The sequence below is a fragment of the Brienomyrus brachyistius genome, chromosome 15, assembly GCF_023856365.1.
Source record: "Brienomyrus brachyistius isolate T26 chromosome 15, BBRACH_0.4, whole genome shotgun sequence".
Taxonomy (NCBI): domain Eukaryota; kingdom Metazoa; phylum Chordata; class Actinopteri; order Osteoglossiformes; family Mormyridae; genus Brienomyrus; species Brienomyrus brachyistius.
In genome coordinates, this window is record NC_064547.1 from 6,792,535 (window position 1) to 6,813,645 (window position 21,111).

At 44.2% G+C, this 21,111-nt stretch overlaps 2 protein-coding genes across 4 annotated transcripts in view; both read left to right on the plus strand.

Annotated features, from left to right (window-relative positions):
- LOC125708550 (rootletin-like) overlaps nucleotides 1–21,111 on the plus strand; it is a 112,704-nt gene that overhangs the window by 71,105 nt on the left and 20,488 nt on the right. For all 3 annotated transcript variants that reach the window (XM_048976160.1, XM_048976161.1, XM_048976162.1), the window contains 3 exons: nucleotides 2,696–2,885; nucleotides 5,127–5,250; nucleotides 14,862–15,020. In XM_048976160.1, coding sequence (XP_048832117.1) covers nucleotides 2,696–2,885; nucleotides 5,127–5,250; nucleotides 14,862–15,020 — 473 coding nt within the window. The remainder of the gene's footprint in view (nucleotides 1–2,695; nucleotides 2,886–5,126; nucleotides 5,251–14,861; nucleotides 15,021–21,111) is intronic.
- Nucleotides 1–21,111, plus strand: part of zc2hc1a (zinc finger, C2HC-type containing 1A) — a 170,167-nt gene that overhangs the window by 33,070 nt on the left and 115,986 nt on the right. The window lies entirely within an intron of this gene.

The following is a 21,111-nucleotide window of genomic DNA, read 5'->3' on the forward strand; positions in this document are numbered from 1 at the left end:
TGCTACCCTGTTAGACATTTTTATTAATTTATTAGCTACCTCGCCCGTGATCAGGGTTAGTAATTAGCTATCTTAGCTGGATGCAACAAAGCCCCCCCTGGTTGTCAGGCTATCTTTAGGTCTGTCAATCTTGTAACCTTCAGCTTAACCCTGAGAGAAGCATAATATATGAACACATGATGTCTTGCATGAATAGGGCTTCATGGGAAAAAAAAAAACCCGAGTCGAGCCGTCTGATTGGCTGATGGCAGTTTGGTTCATAGGTCCATCAGGCCTGCGGTTGGGAGAACGTGCTAGAGTTACGTTGCGTTTCAGATGGAGAATTCAGAAAGTCGTTTCTGAGGCCAAGTATCTAAATGCAAATGTTGAAAAAGGGTAACGGCTAGGGGGTGGGTGGGTTGCGGTGATATATTTTATGCAGTGGGTCAAACGGTTTGCCGTAATGGCAGACCATTAAAAGGGCTTCATATGATGCATGCCTAACAGTTAATATGGTGAACAGTGTCAGAAGATTCAGATCAGAATACAATGCTCCCTCTACGTTAATGAGGACTCTGGTAGCAGCAAACCAGTGCTGGATCGGGATCTTCTCACATAAACAAGCATGAATGAAAGCATAAATTAATCAAATAATAACTAGCAGCACAGTAATATTTGTGTAGTTTTTGCATTATAATCTTTGAATACTTTAATGATACTGTGTGTGTATATTGTGTTTTTTAAAAAATATTTTTCACTGTTCTGTATTGTTTTTTTCTAAGAATTTCTTAATTTTATAATCTGCCCATTAAGTCTCCAACTCCAGCTGTAGAATTCTTAGAAATATTTCACGTTCGTGTCTCAAAAACCTCAAATGGTTCTCAGAAAGCCTGCATCTCCAGCGCGACCAGATCATTGCAGATAATTGTGTCGTGCGGAGCTATCGATCTGTAATGGCGGCGCATCGGAAGCATCTAAACAGAGAGTTCAGAGGCGCATCCTGGCACGGCAAGGCTGTGGTGTGAAGCCCACCTCATTCAGAAATATAATAACAACACATATATGAATATATTATAATAAAAAAGAATCTTGGTTGAGACATCTGAGAAATTACTTCTTTACAAGAATCTATTGATCACTTTATATCAAAGGAGTATGTTTGACATAAGATTACCTGGCAGCTCTAACATTAGGTACACTCTGTTACAGCCTGGGGCACTTGTAAGGCTGCCAAAGGGATTGTAAATAAAGGAGCAGCTGTGGGTGCCTCTGGCTGTGAGTCAGCTTGGGCTCCCATCCAAAGCAAAGGTAAACTCCATTCAGTGCCATTTTAACCCCCACTTTCCCCGCCTCTGTCCGCCTTGTCTGAGAAACCTGGTTTAAAAGCGCTGCGTGCAGCGGCCACCTGATCTCAGGTCAGTGGGGTCATTGCTATGGGCTTTTCTTTTTTTTTTTTTTGTATAGCCCATTCGATGTGAGCTTTTCTCAAGTGACTGGGCCGGCCGCTCAGGGTGCCGTTGGATGCTGAAGCAGGCGGAGAGGGGTGCGCGACGCGAGTGGATCTCCTCCAGCAGGGTGTTAGAATGCCTCCATTGTGTTTATTCGTTGGCTGTCCGTCTCAAAGTTGCAATTGTGTTTTTTATTTTAAGTTTTACACATGAAACAAAGTGTAATCTATTTAATATGGGCTGGAAATAATGATTGTGCATTAAATATTTAGTGATTGAAGTTAGCTATGCAATTTCCCGAGGCTCCTATTTAAACAGTTGAGTTGCTGTAATGCCATAAATTAATCATGCCCTCACCCTGAATCCTACTATGAATGTTTTGCCCCCACCTTGCCTCCTTGACCCCCCCCAGCACCCCCATGGCAGTGAAAGTCCAAGTGTAATGCAACAGTGCTTAAAAGTTGCAATCATCGTGCTAGGCCTCACGCTTCAAAGCGGGCTATGTTTCTGGATGGCCGTGACGCCTACATCTGTACGACAGGAAGAGAGAGGTTACGGAGGATGCCGGTGGTCTTACGCAGAGCAGAGAGATAGGCGGGGAAAGCTCCCTCAGCTAACATGACCGTTACAGCATCATCTCCTGCTTAAAATCGAGCGCACGAAGCCACAACGCTCCGTCAACATGGACACCAGAGCCGCACATTTTACATATATAATCTTTGCACTAAATGTACTAAGTGCAGAACAAGGGGATTTCATTTCCTGTTAAATAAAAGATACTTTGCCTCAATGCAGCTGGTATTGTGAGTGGCTTCATGTCGAGAGTGCCATCTACTGATCAAAAATGGAAGCTGTTCTTTTGTTCAGCAGGATAACAAAGGTTCTAGTTCCATGGGTGGTACACAGGTTTTTTTATTTTTTTTTATTCTTAACATGTCTTAAAATATTTTAACATGTTAACATGCATTCCAGTCTGTCAGTGTCGAGTATAGCAGTATTTAATTATTCTGTTAAGTGATGTTTTTGTTTCCTTTGCAAATCTTCCTTCTGGTATAATTCATAATTAAGTTCAGCTGCTGCATTGTAGTTATTTTTGCAGGTAGTTTCAGTACCCAAGGGTGACTCGTGTCATTTAGCTTTTGCTGAAATAATAAGACCTTTCTGACGGAGTTCTCAAAATGGATTTCGTCCACGTTCCCGGCCTGAGCGCTGAGCAGCGGCGGGGTTCTCCATCTCACTGGCTTGTCTCCGCCTCACCCCCCCCCCAGTCCAGGCTCTGTCCGACCACAAGGAGCGGACGACGCTGCTGGAGGCCAGCTTCAGCGCCATGCGGGAGCAGCTCGGCATACAGACCGCAGAGGCCGTGCGGCAGGAGCGGGGTAGCCGGCAGGCCCGCGCCGAGCTGAGGAGTGCCGAGGGGAGGGCCCGCGACACGGCAGAGGAGCTCGCCCGCCTCAAGTAAGGGGGACACCGTGGGGAGGCGGGGCTGGGGAGGCGGGGCTGGGGAGGCGGGGCTGGGGAGGCGGGGCTGGGGTGGCGGGGCTGGGGAGGCGGGGCTGGGGAGGCGGGGCTGGGGAGGCGGGGCTGGGGTGGCGGGGCTGGGGAGGCGGGGCTGGGGTGGCGGGGCTGGGGAGGCGGGGCTGGGGAGGCGGGGCTGGGGTGGCGGGGCTGGGGAGGCGGGGCTGGGGAGGCGGGGCTGGGGTGGCGTCTTCACACCCGACTTCGGAACTTAGTCCCGCATCAGCTTCCACCAAATCTTCCCATGAGGAATTTCCTCGGTCTTTGTCTTTCCTACTGTACGATTTATTTATTTCAAATGCTACTTTTTAAATTATTAAAATCAGCCAATGGCACAAACACAGTCACTCCTAGTTTGCTTTGATGGGCAAAACTAAATATATGCTGTAGAAATAATCAAAATGGTTTAAAGAAAGAGTCTTCAATTGTTATGGGAAGCCAAATCTTCTCCCAGCGTCCTGCATTTCGTTTGATGTCTTCTTTACAAAAATCAGTTCGCTACCACGTTCTCTGTGGTAGCTGGTCCTTACCCAGACTCAGCATAAATGAACGAGATGTGTTTCTGGGTACATTGGAGTTTAATATGGGAACTTTATCTGGAAGGATTTTAGCTTTCAAACTTGCCAGAGTGCCAGCCCGTGCATTTGCATTAGAAACCTCCACCACAGGTGTTAATGATTAACCAAGTATGATTTAGAACTTTTTTTCTCCGATCTCCCCATGCCCTACCTGTAGCCAGATAGCCCATCACATGTGAATTCCACCCCCCTTCCTGTTTTCTCCCCACTGTAGTCACAGGTATGATTTTCTTGGCCTCCATGCCAAGAAAACTCTGAAAGCGGGCGCACAAATCTCGCCGGATGTCTCCCGGTGAAACGTAACCCGGGCTCCCACGTTGCGGAACGTTGTAGCGGTGCGCGTCTTGCAGCAGCTAGCTGTAATGCGGCTTGACGCGCTCTGTTCCGCCGTTATATTTATACGTGCGTATCTGGCCCCCAATTTTGTGTCTGCGTGCATGAGCAACGATGGATGTAAACTATACAGTCAGGAAATACAACTTGGCTCAGATAGACTTCAGTACTTCTATCCGCCTGCATTTTTGTCTGCCGGTCTCCCTACATCCCCTCGTTCATTGCTGTGCATGCGACCGTGCGTGACGTTTGCGGCCCCCACTGCTGCTGTCCCCAGAACAGGCTGTCCAGCTGAGGCTCTGGATATTGTAATAATTTGTACTATCGATCAGCCGGCAGCTGCAGCCAGGTCCCATTGTCTAGGGGTAGGAATAGGCACATTATTGATTAGCTTGTAGCATCGCACTTCTGAGGATTTGGTGTCAGGTTTCCCTCAGCACTTTGGCTTTTGTCCTGCCTCCCATGAGGCCCAAGTGTCCTTTGGAATCCTCTCAAATGGGGAGAGAAAAGTTATTGTGCTCATCTTTCAGTCCTTTATTAATTGCCCTTCGTTAAAACTGTATTATGAAAACTGCGTCTTCACTCACTCCCCACCACATCAATAAAGTCAATACCGATTTAGTTAGCTGCGATTGTGTTTGAATGTTATTTTTTTTTCTTCATTGCACAGGATGCACATTATAATTTAAATTAGTGCTTTGGAGAATTCTCTGCGTTGGTTGTCATACTTCTGTGTAAGGCATTTTCTAAGCTTGCTAGCCTAATTTGTCTTGCATTAATATCAGGAAACATTAGGGCCGAGACTTAATAAATACAGACTTTTGTTTGATGATAATACTTCAAATGAACACTTTGCTTCAAACGCTTAATGAACCAAAGCAATGCTGTTATTTTGGTGAGGAATCTTCTTATTAAGCCTGGCAATATACGCATGAAGAAAGATTGATGAGATCTCTTCCTTTAATGTGGCTTCATTATTTACCGGACATGTACATGAATAAACAAAGGGATGGCAAACTGCTAGCTGCTTCAGTTTCCTTGGTAGCCGGCCCATGATCAATGCCTGATGCATCTGGCCAGAGGTTCAGCTGTGTATGAGGGTGCATACTTACAGATCAGCGCATTTCAAGTACATCAGAGATAGCTGCAGCAACATGTGTTCTCTGTTTGAGCCCCTGTGATTGGAGTTTTCTGTTTGTTGTCCTTTGTCGTTACCACCACCACCCCCCACCCCCCCCCCCATTCACACACATGTACACACACATCGTAGCCAGATGGTGCAGAAGCTACAGGCGGACTCCACTTCAGGAAAACAGCTGTTGCTGCAAGCCCAGCAGGAGATACTGGAGGGACAGCACAAGGCCAACAAGGAGCCCCTCAGAGTCACACAACAGGTAACTGTGGGGGGGTGAGGGAGGCCCTTAGAGTCACACTACAGGTGACTGTGGGGGGTGAACGAGGCCCTCAGAATCACACTACAGGTAACTGTGGGGGGTGAGGGAGGCACTCAGATTCACACTACCATCAAGGGTGAGGGAAGCCCTCAGAGTAACAAAACATAACTGTGGGTGGTGAGGGAGACCCTCAGAGTCATGCTACAGGTACCCATGCAGGGTGAGGGAGACCCTCAGAGTCATGCTACAGGTACCCATGCAGGGTGAGGGAGACCCTCAGAGTCATGCTACAGGTACCCATGCAGGGTGAGGGAAGCCCTCAGAGTCACAAAACACAACTGTGGGTGGTGAGGGAGACCCTCAGAGTCATGCTACAGGTACCCATGCAGGGTGAGGGAAGCCCTCAGAGTCACAAAACACAACTGTGGGTGGTGAGGGAGACCCTTAGAGTCATGCTACAGGTACCCATGCAGGGTGAGGGAGGCCCTCAGAGTCACTACTATCAGGGGTGTAGGAGGCCCTCAGAGTCACAAAATATAACTGTTGGGGGTGAGGGAGACCCTCACAGTTCCTAGAGGTAACCAAGGGGGGATGAAGGAGACCCTGAGAGTCGTACTACAAGTACCCATGGGGAAGCCTCAGAGAGATGCAACAGATAACTGTGGGGGGTGAGGGAGACCCTGAGAGTCACTGTACAGGTAACTGTTCGGGGTGAGGGAGACCCTCAGAGTCACAGTAAGGGCAACCGAGAGAGGTGCAATCAGACAACAGGTACCTAGTGTGAGACAATCCACGGTGGGGGGGACGGGGGGACGGGGGGGTGCAACTCCCAGAGCCTCCAGCCTGTCTCAGCCCCCCCCAAACCTGAGACGCCCTGTCAGAAGCAGCGGGCAGAGCTGCGTGTCCTGATTCTGACTTTGTGGCAGGTGTGTGTCAATAATTCATGGCCCGTCCCGTCGCATGCACGGAGGGTGCGTGTTTGTTTATTTACCCGTCCTGCCCGACTCCTGTCAGCGCCCATTTCTCCCCTCCCAGGACACCCCCGTGACAGATTTAACCTGCTCGAAATTCTGATTAGCCAAGAGTGTCGAACGACAGAGTGGGGAATTATCTCCTTCCAAAATTGAAGGGCTAAATGTAGAAAAGGTACTCTGAGTTTAATTCCAACATGAAATATTTCATAATGTTCAACATGTGGGAATCAGATTGGATTGCTGTTGTCAGGTTCTACTCCACAAAAGGTGTGAGCTAATTAATCCAGGTTTCTTGTGAGTTTCTTTGAGATCATTTAAATTCTGCTGAACTTCTTCTCGCCCGAAAACCAGGGTGCTGAATAATTCAAGATCCTCCTTTCTCTTTACACTGTATAATAAGGTTATATATGCGGGTCCTGAAACGTAAGCCGCGAGACACAAAGGCGCCGAGTTCGAGCTTAAGCCAATTTAAGCCCGGCGGATGGTGGAGATCCTTATCATTTTCATGTACCTTTTGCTTGAGGACAGAGCGAAAAACACTAATTGCAACATGTGATAGTGCCATTATTTTGAGGACCACCCAAGAGAACGAACTGTCTTACCTGCTGAAGTTAAGGAAATAATGGAAATTGGCTGGTTAAAATTTAGTAGAGCGGGAAACAAACTGACCAGCCGCAAGTAATACGGCCACGTCCCTTGCTGTGGCAAATTAAAAAAGCACACTTATGCTTAACGGTCTCCCCATGTCAGTTTGTGGCTATGTGAAGTGTTAAGTTGCTCGGGTGCGACGGAATTGCGTAGGGAGCCCACACTGTGCGGTGTGTCGTGCATAAACGGGAAAGAGGAAGCAATGAACGAAGCCTAAAACATGCGTGAACGCTTTAGCCGCATGCCGCGTTCGTGTGTCGGATATGCAGACGAAGCGCATGATTAACCCGGGAATGTCTATATGCAAAACGGCTGCGTTTAAGTTTGCTTGGAAAATGTACCTGGGTGCATGGAGTAACATAGCTTAATGCACACTACCTGTATTTCGATATGATTTTATGCGGGAAGGATTTCACCTTATTCACAGTGAATTAAAAAGCCCCCTGGTTAAAAAAAGCTATTAAAACAACATGAGTGATATTGAAATATATTAATTTCTAATCACACATACTGTACATTCATCTGTTGAATACTCCTCAGGTTGGTCCGATAGAGTGTAAACTGGTTGTTCTCTGGTTTTTTTTGTTTACTAAACATACAGTTTGAGAACATAATAGACTATAAACACTGCATGTTTCGGGACCTTTCAATGAAAAATAATACCCTCTCCCACATGGGATAATAGACGACAAAGATCAGTTATCCAATCAGAGCTTCAAACCGTAAATAAAACAGTGTGCCATTATTGTCAGTTACTGAAAACAAGTCCATATTACAAACCGTTTTGCCTGGAAGAGCGCCTGCATTCTTTGCATTGAACTTCCATGCAGCGGCAGCAGCAGTGCACAAAAAGGAGGGGATAGCTATGCTTCGGGAAATCGATATCGCCTGAGCTTCAGCGAGGTCTCCTCCGAGCCGTCATCTGAAAAGAGCTCTGCATCGGAAACCTTAAGCATCGCAAAGAGGCCACGGCACTCCTTAGCTAACGATGACTGGCCACTTCCACTCGCTTCATTGTGAACTAATGAATACATCCGTCCGCAAGATCTGATACGTACAAACCTTCACCCATTGTGCATTTTTTTTAATACAACCTTTGGTAATTATTCATTACTGCTTTTAACTTGAGATGTCATGTGAGCATTTCACTGTCATCCAGACTGCTGTGTACCTTTTCTTATATTCTCTGGAAACTGATAATTATAAACCTCATTAAGTAGCTTGTGCCCCTTTTTCATGTCCCGAAATAGGAACATGTTTCATGTAACAACGTTTATTAACATGTTAACAAAGGTAAACAGGAACCCGTGCCCTGAGTGTCGGAATTGAGATCAGACAAAAAAAAATCAAGCAAATCAGTGAATTTTGCTAATTTTACATGCTATAGGCTTCCACTATGAAGAGAAATATTCCCAGGTGACATAAAGAAGGGAGAGAGAGAGAGAGAGAGCATTTATACACTGCTGGTGTTCTGATTGGGTGGCAGATGGTCACCTGATTGTCCTTGCTTTACAGCCTACTGTGCAGTTTATGATATACTACATAGTGTCAAAGGCTTCCCAATCAATTCAGCAGGTGTCGCTCAGGGGTCCTTCGTTACTGTGTGACAGCACCATTATCGGGGCCCTGGGCCTCACATGCAGTATCGGATTAATGTAAAATGATTTAGTGACGTAGGAGATGTACTCCAGGCCTTATGAACTACTGCATTCTAACTCTCCCCATCTGTATTTTAATTGCTGTGCCTTCCTGACTGTATCTATTATCCGTCAGTGGAGATTTGTGGATATACTGCTGCTTGACCTTTTCTGACCTTGCCTGACCCTTAGTGCATTGACCTCCGGGTCAGCACGTCAACGTTCAACCCATCCGTGGGAATAGTAATGATTTTCAGCACCTTCCATCCACGTGTGTAGGCAGGATCCATAACAATCAAAGTATACTGTAGGAAGCAGAACATATCCTACCTTTAACCCTGTTAGGAGGACAACATTATTTAGAATAAACCGCCCCTATCAAGGAGGGAAAAAAAAGTATTTTGAGAACTGTAGGGTATACTTTCAGGGGGAAAAGATGGTTTGTTTACACTTGAAAGAGGTTATTCTTGTCAAAAGCAGAAGACAAGCACGTTTGATACATTGCCGAATCTTGGAGCCGGAGTATCGTCACAGAAAGGGACGGGACGATGCGGTTGAACGCAGCGCATCCGTTACGTGCCACGCGCAAACAGAGAGCATCGATAAGAACGAGCGTGAATGCATTAGCTATCCGGGTTTACGGAGCGCGTGTCATTGGGAGACGAGGGACCGTCTGTATTCAAATCTATTGCCTTTATTGTTAGCACATAACGCGGTTGGCTGTGTGCAGGTGTGCATGAGAATGCTCGGTGCACGGATGCCAGAGTGCGCTGCGTGCTGTGGTTTAACGCTTACTGTTGACGCACTGCATGCTCCTATTTACATGCTTAGTGTTCGTGCTTATTCCGGGTGACTTCCCGAGCTTCCCATTTAAACACCCCTCTCCCCCATTAACAGAGCCGGGTACATGCCGAAAATGTTCAAACTCCTCTTGGGAATCGAAACTTCAGGCCACAAATCCGCCTGCTTGAATATAGTTTTGCTCACTGCTTGCCATCCCTGCAGCATAAATAAGATAAAATATCCCCTCTACCAAACAGTAGCTCTACTTTTGTATGCTCCACAAAAACAAAAGCCACTCACACGGACATTCTGCCTGTCTGTCTTGGCTGTTTGAGTGACAGTATCGATCCTGATATCTCAAGAAAGGTGTTCTGGACAGTTCTTGGCACCTCTGCACATTTTTTAGCATGCATGGTCTGAATTGAAAGTTTTTGGGTTTTTTTTTTCCTGATCTTAATATTCACACACCTCTTTAGACTGATACCTCATTTGCTTGAGGAATCTGTATGTTTACCTGTGCAAAGCTGGTTTGCATGCTGCTGATGTATTTATGGGTTGGAGATCTGCCACTACAATATAAATATATTTTTTCTTATGATCGCATAAAGGAATGCAGAATGCAGGGATGGTTTAGAAGGATTCCGGCAAGCAGGAAGGATTGCAGTGATTCCTAACACCCCATTCCATTTGTTCACAGATTTCTATTTTAGTTTCTTTTTATATATATAATATTTTTAATATTAATTTCGCAAATCCTTAAAGATAGAGGACGACAGTTTTCTTATCGTGTCTCCAGTGGGACTGGGGTTTTAATTTGTCTTGGCTGGAATGTAATAAACTTTTATATCGTGCTTTTATTAGGTGTTAATCTTCGGCTAGCCTCTTTGCACCACGGAGATTATTTTTATAACTTTAATAAGTATTATGGAGTGTAGTTCAGTGAAAACATTTACAACCTACTTTGTGGTTCTGCATCATTCCCCATTACAAAGGACCAGGTGAAATATACACTTCTTTAAAAAGTAAAAACAGTACTTTGTCTTCAGTCTGTTGTCTCATGTAAGTTTTCTTTTTCATTTCTTTGTAGTCCTTTACTTTTTCTCGTGTGCGTTGATGAGTGTCTCTTTGTGTGTTTCCGTGTTTTGCGCACAATGAGCTGTACCTGCAGCAGGAGGGGGTGTGGCTTCTCAATCCTGGGAGTGGCTCATGTCTGGGACGGGTGGTCTTACGGCGTGGCAGGGTGCTGATGCCCTGGTGGTGACGCCCTGGTGGTGACGCCCTGGTGCTGACGCCCTGGTGGTGACGCCCTGGTGGTGACGCCCTGGTGGTGACTGCGCTGTCCTGGTTCCTTGGCTACTAACACAGCCTGCTCATCTGCAGATCCATGAATCCATTTTTATTAACTGCTTTCGGGGAGTGCAGGGTATCAGTCAACGCCCCTCTGGCGGTCACTCAAGCACAATGCCACACTTTAAGGATCATGTAGAGTCACCTTTTCTCCTAATCTCCATGTCTGCACTGTGACCCCAGGAGGAGATGGAAGGAAAGAGCAGAAAATTAGGCCACATTAAATATACATTTATTTATATATTTATTTAGCTGAATTTATCCGTTATTCTGATTCTGCCATTTCCATCACAACACGGAATATTGATGAAATCAGTTTTGATGTGTATTTATAATGTAATCACTATAATGAATAACTTCACAAGTGCTTCCTGATGACTGTTTGATTCCTTGAAGATGGAATTTCATTTGCAGTTTTCTGATATGGTTGGTGTCCAGCTAGGAAACGTTTGACGCTGTTTGACGGACAAAGTGCTTTTATCTTTTCATACTTGTATATTTTTAAATCATGCCAGTTTTATTGCGCTAAAGAGTTTGACTGATATCTACTAACCATCTCTGATGTTAAGCCATCCTGTATTGCTCAGTGTAAGAGCCCCCGAACAAGGGCCTTGTGTAACCGCATAGATCTTGCTTGATTGTGGTGTCAAAAGAATGGACACTCATTCTTTGGACTTCCGACAGAGAAATCGTATTCATAGGAGTGTTTATATGTAAAGGGGTCGTAGTTTAGTTTGGCTATCCAAGTCCACCAAGTATTCTATTAGATTTGGTTTCACACTTTTCCTGAAGCAAGGGAAGCCTTTCTTAGGATGTGACATACTGTAGATGGTCTTATCTATTCAAGCATTTCTGGTTTATAAGAAAAGAATTAAATGGTGCCTCTATACGTCATTAGTGGTAATAATGGAGTTTACAATTAACTAATAAGAAACCAAAACGTCTTTTTCTCTCAATGGTTTGTATGTCATATACTGTATGCTGAGCCAGACTTTGCCTCTGTTTAATGGTTAAGGTCAAACTTTGCATGGTTATGCTAAAATTTGTAGTTAATGAGCTGGGGTTTATTGTTAAAATTTGTTAGTTTACCCCCTTGGTCGACAACACCCCTCCTGCGTCAATAACAAATATAAAGCCGCAGTCACTAACAAGATTTCAGGGAGGAACCTTAATTGAACATGCTGAACATGCATTGCAATGTTCTGCAAAAATTACTCCAGAATGAAAACTGAAGTTAGAGACCCAAAGGTTTTCTGTTTTCTTTTTTTTTTGCTTTTGGCAAATGTTTGCAATTAGAGGCCGTGGGCACTCCTCCGAGCGCGCTCAGTAACGGGTCGTTAAATTGGTCTTTTATAAAAACTAAGTGGGAGAGTAGCGAGTTCTGCGGCGACCTTGCAAACTTCTCCATGCCCTCCTGCTCCACATGGATCCCGAGCAAATCAAACAACACGCGCTTCTGCCAGCAAGCTTCAAAAATGCATTTAATGTTTTGGCGTAAATGTGTGATGATAATTTTTTCATTTGTTTATTCGTCTTCGTTACCAGGAATGCTTCGTGTTTATGTCCGGCGCCGGTTTTAATGAAAGACTGCTGCTTTCAGTAGTTTTATTTGTGGCTTGTTAGCTTGTTTAGAGGCTTATGTGTAAATCCCTCATAGTATTTCAAAGATGCCTCACCGAAAGTTTTTTTTTTTTTTTTTTGCACCATCACAAACATATTTTCACATCTTCAAATGTATTTTTTTTCACAGAAAAAAAACGTAAGTCGCATTTAAGTGATGCAAAAAGTTGGTAAAGCTTTACATTAACTGCACCTTTATGATACATTCATTATGCATTCATCAAACATTCACTGCACCTTTACAATGCATAATACATCTATAATGCATTTATATACATTAATTATTATATGATTGTGTAATTATGTTTGTTAGTAATGTATATTAGAGCTGTCATTTCTTGTTCATTGAAAATGTTATTAATGCATTGCTTTAAGACATGCTACTGTATACTTACTGTATGCTGCTTATGAATGCATTATGAAGGTGCACTTAATATTCTACGAATGTATTATAAAGGCATTATGAAGGAGCTGTGAATGTAACACGTCATGAAAAAGTTCACTGTCTAATGGAGCAGTCAAAAGAAGTTGTCGTAATGAAATAACATAGGTCTATGTCACTTTGTCTTTTTGGTTTCTGTTCCTTGGCCACCCATCTGCCCCACCCCGCCATGCCGGACTATTGTAAGAGCCAAGCTGTGAGATTGTTTTTGTCTGTAACAGGGAACAGAACCACATGATACTGGCACTTGAGCAGAACGGGTTTTTGGGGGTTATACTTGGGGAGATTGCAAGTCTCTTACCTGGTCTGGGTTACTGGGGGGTCCAAATCAAATCAAGCACACCAGTTTATACACTATGTTGAGGGGCCAGGTGGAGCAAATAAATCAATACAAATAAACTTAATCACCTGACTCCACGTTCACCAAAGATATTATTGCTAGTTGTTTTCCAAGTTCAGTAGGTACTGTATTAGTCTGCATAACTAGTTTCAAACGTAACCTTGCAGGAACATGACATTGCTGTGATAAATGCAGGCCATGAAACCTAAAATAGCGAGAATAAGTGTTACCTATGCAATGGGAAATGGACATTTTCTAATCTTCAGATCCCTGTGCTGCCCCCCCTACTCCCCCCCCCCGCCCCAATTCGAGAGTCTCGCTAGGCATGCATCAAAGTAACCGTTCATTAGCAGCCGTGGAATGACACACTAATGCCAGTTCATAATTGGTCTTGCAGAATTTAAGCTATCCCTTTGCTAAAAAGCCTTAAAATAGTCATTAATATTAATTTTGATATTCTCCTATTAAAACTGTATATCTTGAGCTGTTGGTCTGTTAACTTTTAATGAATTCTGAATTTTCATTTATTTTTTTATTTTTTGCCAAAGTTCCCTTTCGGTTCCCTGGAACTGTGTAGAGTTTTGATATGTTATACCCGAATTGAATTTGTTCACATTAGCGCTCGATGCTGAAACTGCTCGTTATTATGACCTTACACACATGCAATTTCACTAGACAAATGGAAGCTCAATCGTAAGCTTAGAACATGTTAGCCAGAGCTGTATTATTTATGCTTTTCTTGTTTCACAAATATTAATGCTACCAGCTTTATATGAACATTTTCCTGTGACAGATGAATACAGAATGGGTAAAATGAAATGCTGTGATATTTAGCTCTGGAAGATTCATTACTCCACCCTCCGCAGTAACAATAGGCCTCACCGGCTTCAGTCACGGCCAGGACGGGCCTGTTCCCTTGTTTGTTTGGTCATTGTTTTAATAGTAGCTGGGTCTTTGTTCTTGCAGCAAGGCTCTTTTAATGACATTAGCTCATTTTATTCCTCCGAGGATTCTTTTGAGCATAGAAATGGTCAAGCTTGATGAAACCAAAGGAAATTGGGTTTGAAATGGCCTCCCCAGCTCAGGTCAAAGCCATTACTTGATGTATCGTATAAGTGGATTTTGAGTGTGGCTAAATTATTTTGGAATTGCCCCTGAAGATGACTGTTTTCTGTTTGACTGTGCAGCTCAAAATGACTCACATTTATTGGTAATTGAAAGAGTAATATTTTAATTATTTGGCTGCTTAAACACATTTTCTGATATGTGTGAGAAATGTACAGATGCTACAAAGAAATACCAGATGGCCTGCGCTTTTCTAAGTCACGCCGTTGGAAGACTTCGTCAGAGCAGGTTTTGTTGAAACACAGCTGGACCCGAATGACCCATCGCGTAACTTATCGCTGTACCACTTGTTAACGGATTTGTTTTTAATATGGTTTAAACAGGGAAAAAAGAAATCAAGCAGGTTTTCCACCAGGATCGGTTTCACTCATTCCTATAGCATGACCAAGATGGACTTAAAAAAGGGGTAATATTCTGATTTTCTGTACTGTCACTTCAAATAGACAGTTAGGACTGTGATTTAATGGTATGAAAAGTTTCTTGTGGAAAAACATAAATAAATAAAAGCTCCCCCCTCGTGATGTGGACTCCTCCGTTTTATAAAGTATGGTAGTGTGTCTCCCTCATCACCATCAGACCTATTCCCATCCCACACAGCTCATTAGGCTTGACTTCTGTGGGTCATTTGAGACACCGGGGCGAGAGGAAAGGGGCCTCATTCACAGGACTTTTCAAATGACTCTTCGTGTCCACAGCCGAACGACGGAGAGAGTCACATTTTGGTGCCGGTGGATGATCCCAACAAGATCCAAGACAAACAGGGGGGTACACTGGAGAGTGAGAGTCGTCTGGAGGTCTCGAGTGCGAGCCCAGCTCCGGGGGACATGCAAAGGGAGCATCACTCTCGAGAAGAGGTACGAGTCGGAAAAATGGCTTGGGAGAAAGGATCTCCATCCTGTCAAGAAGACACTTTGTCATTGACAGCTTAAGTAACACAATGCCAGCACAAGTACTTTAACGTGATACTGTACCTTTAATACCTCAAGACCATTTCGGATCTTTCCAAACTATATGTAACTGAGATAGTGTTTGGATTTTCTTTCACATATTCGTTAAACCCATTCTGACCACGACAACTTGTCATTTGATTGAGTGATGCATGCATAATCATATGCCTCTTTCATCCTTTATTTTTTAAGTTGAATGTGTGTTTTAGCAAAACATGAGGCGAAACCACACATAGATAAAGACTCAGTCAGAGGCTGTAGCAGGAGCATTTTAACAGCAGACAATGCCAGACTTCCAGCTGGACCTGTCTACTGCAGAGAAATACAGAAGAGGAATATGCGATAAGCATTTCACACCTTTTGTAGGTCATGTTGTATTAACCAATTTATTGTTACATAATTATAACCAAAACATTTCATTATCTGTGGAATTCTGGAATCCCTCCATCGTAAACTTATTCAGTGTCACATACTGATTATTATTACAGTAAGGATAAAAAAAAAAAAACAGTTTTTATCCTTACTGTACAACTGCGTGTCTGTGACCCCCCTAACCCTCCCAGGGATTACAACAAGCCCAATCAGGGAAGAGGACAAGTACGTGACATGCTTCTGGTTTGGAGCAGACATGCGATGCCTGAAGCCGAGGGCGGCCTCTCAGCGAATGATCGCCATTCTTTATGGGCTGGCTTTCCTCCGAATCAGTTGCCAATTCCAACAGCCCTTGTCATGGGTCATGGTTAAGTGGGATCTGCAGCAACCGCCGGATTAAAACTGTGACGAGCGCTAACGTACCGGATCCATGCCGCAGCTCAGCACAGGATCTTTTGGTTAGCGCCACTCCAAAGGAGACTGGAGGGGGGCAGCCCTAGGGCACTTGCATGTATAAGGTTCAACAGCACCGGCGGCAGACAAGCAGCACCCCACATGTGTTCGCAGACAGGAATGTCCGGGGCCACTCTTATGCTCACTCGCCTTGTCAAAAGCTTCTCAGCATCTCCTCTGCCTCCCAGTGATGAGGACCGTTATTTGTGTCATATGTGCCGTATCTGGATGAAGGGGAGATCTGTGGGGGAGGACGGGAGGGCAGCAGGGACATTCACACAGCTGACTTACTGCAGCACATGCAACGTGCTAGTTATGAGATCTAACCGATAATGAAACAATGCTTCATTTGACATTTGCAGAAGTACAGGTACATGGCAATAGAATCTTTTCACATATTCCTTCTTTGAGACATACCCACACATCCATACAGTTAAGTGCTGGGTCGTCCATTTCTCAGGTGTCCCTGGATCATTTGGGGGGGGGGGGGGGGGGGGGGGTTATGTACTTTAGTCAGTGACCCAACAGAGCTGTGAATATTCTGTGGAGGATGGGAATCGAATCAGTGACCTTCCTATCTCAGGCACAGAGGCCTGATTGGCCAAGCCCCACAATGCCCCCCAATAAAAATTTGACATAGAAGAGAAGTACAATTAAGGATGCTTGATGTGTGGTAAGTCCCGGACTTGAAAGATTCGGGCCGCCATTTGAAAGCCGAGCTTTACTTTGTGAAGAGTGTTTATGCTGCCTAATTTCTGAGCATAGTGCCAGCAGACAAGTCGGTCCTTTTATATATATGCCCTTAATTGACTTCGCTGGGTAGTCTCCATTATTTATCGTCGGATGAACGTTATTAAGGCATTAGTGGGTTCATTTTATTCTCCATGAAACGAGTGCATGTGTACCACCGCAATTAGAATATCCATTAGTTTAATTAATAACGAATCTCCTGTGAAAACCAGCTTAATAAGTAAGTGTTCGCCAGACACTCCCGTAGCGTGGCAAATCGCTAAGTGGCTAAGAATATGGTGGCATCGTTTTTCTTTTTCATAAAGGACCTGTCAGTCATAAATATGTGAATTTAAATTGGTCAGTAGCTATTGGTGTTTCAAGCATCACTTTGACTGCGAGGCATTGTACTTTGGTACAACATGCAATTTTATCATTTTGAATTATTAGAAAAATCATTTTGAATTTTTAGGAAGACCAGCAGACTGTGAAGTAACAGCACGGATGACACATTTTCCTAAAGGTCTGTGTTTACCTTCAAGATATCCTACTACCAGCATTGGCCAACACACAGACCCAAACACACACACACATATATACTTTATATATATATATATATATATATATATATATATATATATATATATATATATATATATATATATATATATGTATACATCTTCCAACTGCTTCTCTACTGCGACTCTACCCCAGGCAGCATAGGACACTTAAACCCTGGATGGAATGGCAGTCCATCGCACACAGTATGAGCAATTTAGAAATGGCAGTTACTCTGACTGTATATCTTTGGACTCCAGGAAAAAACTAGAGTACCTGGAGGAAAGCCACACAAAATGAGAAAGCATGCAGACTACATTCACAGAGAGAGCATGGTGCTTCACACATCTCTGTGAACATATTCACTTTTATTATTGTTTTGTTTATGATGAAGACATCCATGTTCGGTAAAGTGGCTAGTTTTTAAGACTTACAGCTCTTATCGTCCTTGTAAAGGCCAAATTTTTAATGTAGATTTTTACTAAATCAATGTTTAGATGAAACCTGCCCTGCAAAAAGGAGAGGGCACTAATCTGTGATAGCCAAGTACCGGGAGTCGACCCATTGTAGGAGAGCTGCTCTTTACTTAAACATGGCCGCCATCGTCTGGCTCCTCCATTTGTTCGGAAAGTTCCATCTGACTAACATAAAGATGAAATCACCACGGCGTGTCTTTGGGGGGTGGGCGGGGATTTATACGAACATTTGTGCCATACTCGGCGAGTTCCCCTAGGCATCACACTAAGGCAGTGTAATGACAGAGAGTCTGTCACAAAGCCCCCAAGTCCGATTTATAACATTTTGGGGCCATCGATATAAGGCAACATGTCTTGTCTGACTTTCACTATCAAGAGCCCTGATTTAGAAACACCTGCACAGGATTCCAGCAGTTTCCATGGGATCCCCAAACATTCCAAGCCGCCGAACAGTCAAGGACAGAAATCACAGCATGCTACATGGTACAATGTACAGTACTGAAGATGAATACTGTTACAGATTTGATTAATGTACTAAATTGGTGTAGGTATTTATAAAGGGGTTACAGGAAGATTTCAGTTCTTATTTTCTACAAAATGAACAGTTCTTGTGTTCTGGGCTGACCATTTTATTTCAGTTGTTTGCCAGGCTTTTAGGAGAAATGATGCACATTTTTTGCTCATTGCTTAACGTTTATTTTTTTATTATTATAATTTTTTGAAGGAAACCATGCGTGATTTTTTAAAGTAATATTTCGTTTAAAAGGATTAAAAGCCAAGGTTGAGTCCTGTAGCTCAGACACCCGCTTTTAACTGAGAGCATTAGAACGATGGAAGCACTTATTGTACTGTAGGAGGGGGCGGGCTCAAATCTGCCAGGTTACCTTGGCTGTCTGTCTCCTGATTGGTCTGTAACGTGTTACCAGGTCACCACAGGTAATCGGTTTCTTCCAATCATCTATTGCTGTGTGGCAGGGAAGTGGGTCTTAGGAGAACACCTTCTGCCCCCTCCTCCTGCACCTCATGCCAAGAACTTGTGAAGCAGTTGGAAATGATTAAACTGAGGAGAAAAAAACATCAGTGTTTTTGTTGCCCCCTCAAAAAAATCACTGAAATGCTGGTTTAATGTGAAAAAACAGGGGAAAGAACTATATCTGTTAATCAATAAATTCAACCTAGAGTTTGAGATGGAGGGGGGGGGGGAAATTAATAATTACATGCCTGTACAAAGAAGGCTGTGTCTCCACATCTCCCCAGGGGGGCGAGCAGCTGTCTCCACTAGGAAATTTGAAATGTTGATCTGTTTGAAATAGACTAGGAAAGCTTCTAGTGTAAACACAATAGCAATGTTCCCCAGTGTTTCTCGGAAAAGTGGAGAGGGTTTCTCTAAAGTGCTACGCGGTGCCCTCTGCATGGTATTATAATTGAAACGTTGTACCAGGCCGCAAGGCGGTGTGGGGGTGGGGGGGGGGGGGGGGGGGAGATGGAGGGTTCTTTCCCTCCATCTCCTGCTTTGTATGTACCTACGTGATCTCCCCCCTCATAATCGGCGGTCTTTACTCTTTCCCTCTCCTGCCTTTCTGTATATATCTGTATACAGAATGGCTGTTATTGCCTTTTGGTTATTAACCGAGAATGGGTGCAGAGAAAGTAATTTTGCACCCCGCTCGGTGTGGCGGAATAAGCTGTCAAGCGTTATAACGGCTGACAGAGTGACGCCCCCGCCCTGCGAGCAGCCAGGGCACCGTAGCTGGGAGGTTAGGGGCATATCAGGCAGGAGAACCAGGAGCTCCCCTTTTATTAAATATCTCTCAGCTCCCACGGCGGATGTGACCGAACGATAGGAGCTTGATGGGCCAGAGGAAGGAAATGGAAAATTAACAAGGAGCTGCACGAAAAACCCTGCAGGAATGCATTCAGGTTCCCTGACGAAGAGGTGCGGTAAACGCACGACGTCAGCGGCCACATCGACTGGAGCTTGACTGCCTCCACCCTCTTGACTGCCAAGCCACACACACACACACACGCACACACATTTGTAATTATATCTTTGTGGGGACTCTCCATTCATTTCTATTGGGAAAACTCTAATCACAACACAACCTTAACCCTTACCCAACCCTAACCTTAACCATAAGAAAGCACACAAAATACGAGACTTTTGGCATTTTTGCTTTTTTGATTGCATCCACAGATCTCTGTAGGGACCTAAAAAAAAATGCTCCCCACAACTTCAAAATAACATTTGGTCCCCACAATGTAATGTAAACCTAATCAACACACAGCACTGTAGTACACACACACACACACACGCCATTCACATCTTGGGACAATTTAGCAACTCCAATTCACCTTAGCAAACTGCTTATATAAGTATTACCTCACTGCGTGGGGGGGACCCCACGTTGGCACAAGGAGAACGTGCAAACTGAAACTTAAACCCTGGTCTCCAGAGGAGTGATGCAACTGTGATAACCGCAGTGCGACCACACCACCCCCTCTCAAGGAAACAATGCCTGTTAAAGTAATGTCTGCATTGGGTCCAGTGAAGTATTTATCATTGTTAACCATGAAATGGAGATTTCAGATGAGGTGCAGATAAGCCAAAACGTAGGTGTCTGTCGACTCGCAATCGGTGTGTGGATGCACATCTGAACTCCAGTAACAGAGTAACAGATACCATCCGGCCATACTTCAAACACTGCTACTCGTGTCTTTGTCTATCATCGGCTTGGTGAGATTGATTAGTCAGGACGATGTTTTCCACTTTCTTCATACTCCCTCTTATTGAGCACATATTTGAGGTTCTTTATGGGGGGAGGGGGGGCAAAAACAATCTAAATGTTAACCAGGTTCACACCTCCTAACGTGCTCTGCGTCGCATCCCTCAGAGAAATTAAACCGCTGCTGCTGTCGTCAAGTTATCATTGTTCGCCGTGACACACGCAGAAACAAAAGAACCATGTGTGATTTTTTTTCTCCCCCCTTAATCATAACATCTGTACCACGCAGCTATTTACATTTTTCCTATCAAGGCAAAAGAGAAATGTTAATTTTAGATGAGCCTTTTTATGACTTGTAATTACTGTCATTAAGAACACTCCAGAGACCTCGGGCGAGCTTTGACTGAAACGCAGTTTGACGTGTTCTATAATTAATGCTGAATTAATGCGTTGCTTTATGTGCCAGATGAAGAGGGGTCCTAACAGCTTTGAAAGGCAGCCCATTGCGATCTGGGTTCCGTGTATGGAACGTGCTTTGTCACACCGCTTCTTGATAATGACGTACTTTGGGCCTGTGCGACTCCTTCCATGGCCGTAGTTGAATTTAGGGGGGCTTGATCGCCATAGGTAGCTCAAACGCTGCACGTTATTATTAATAATGCGCTCCCCCTAGCTGTTGATGGCTAA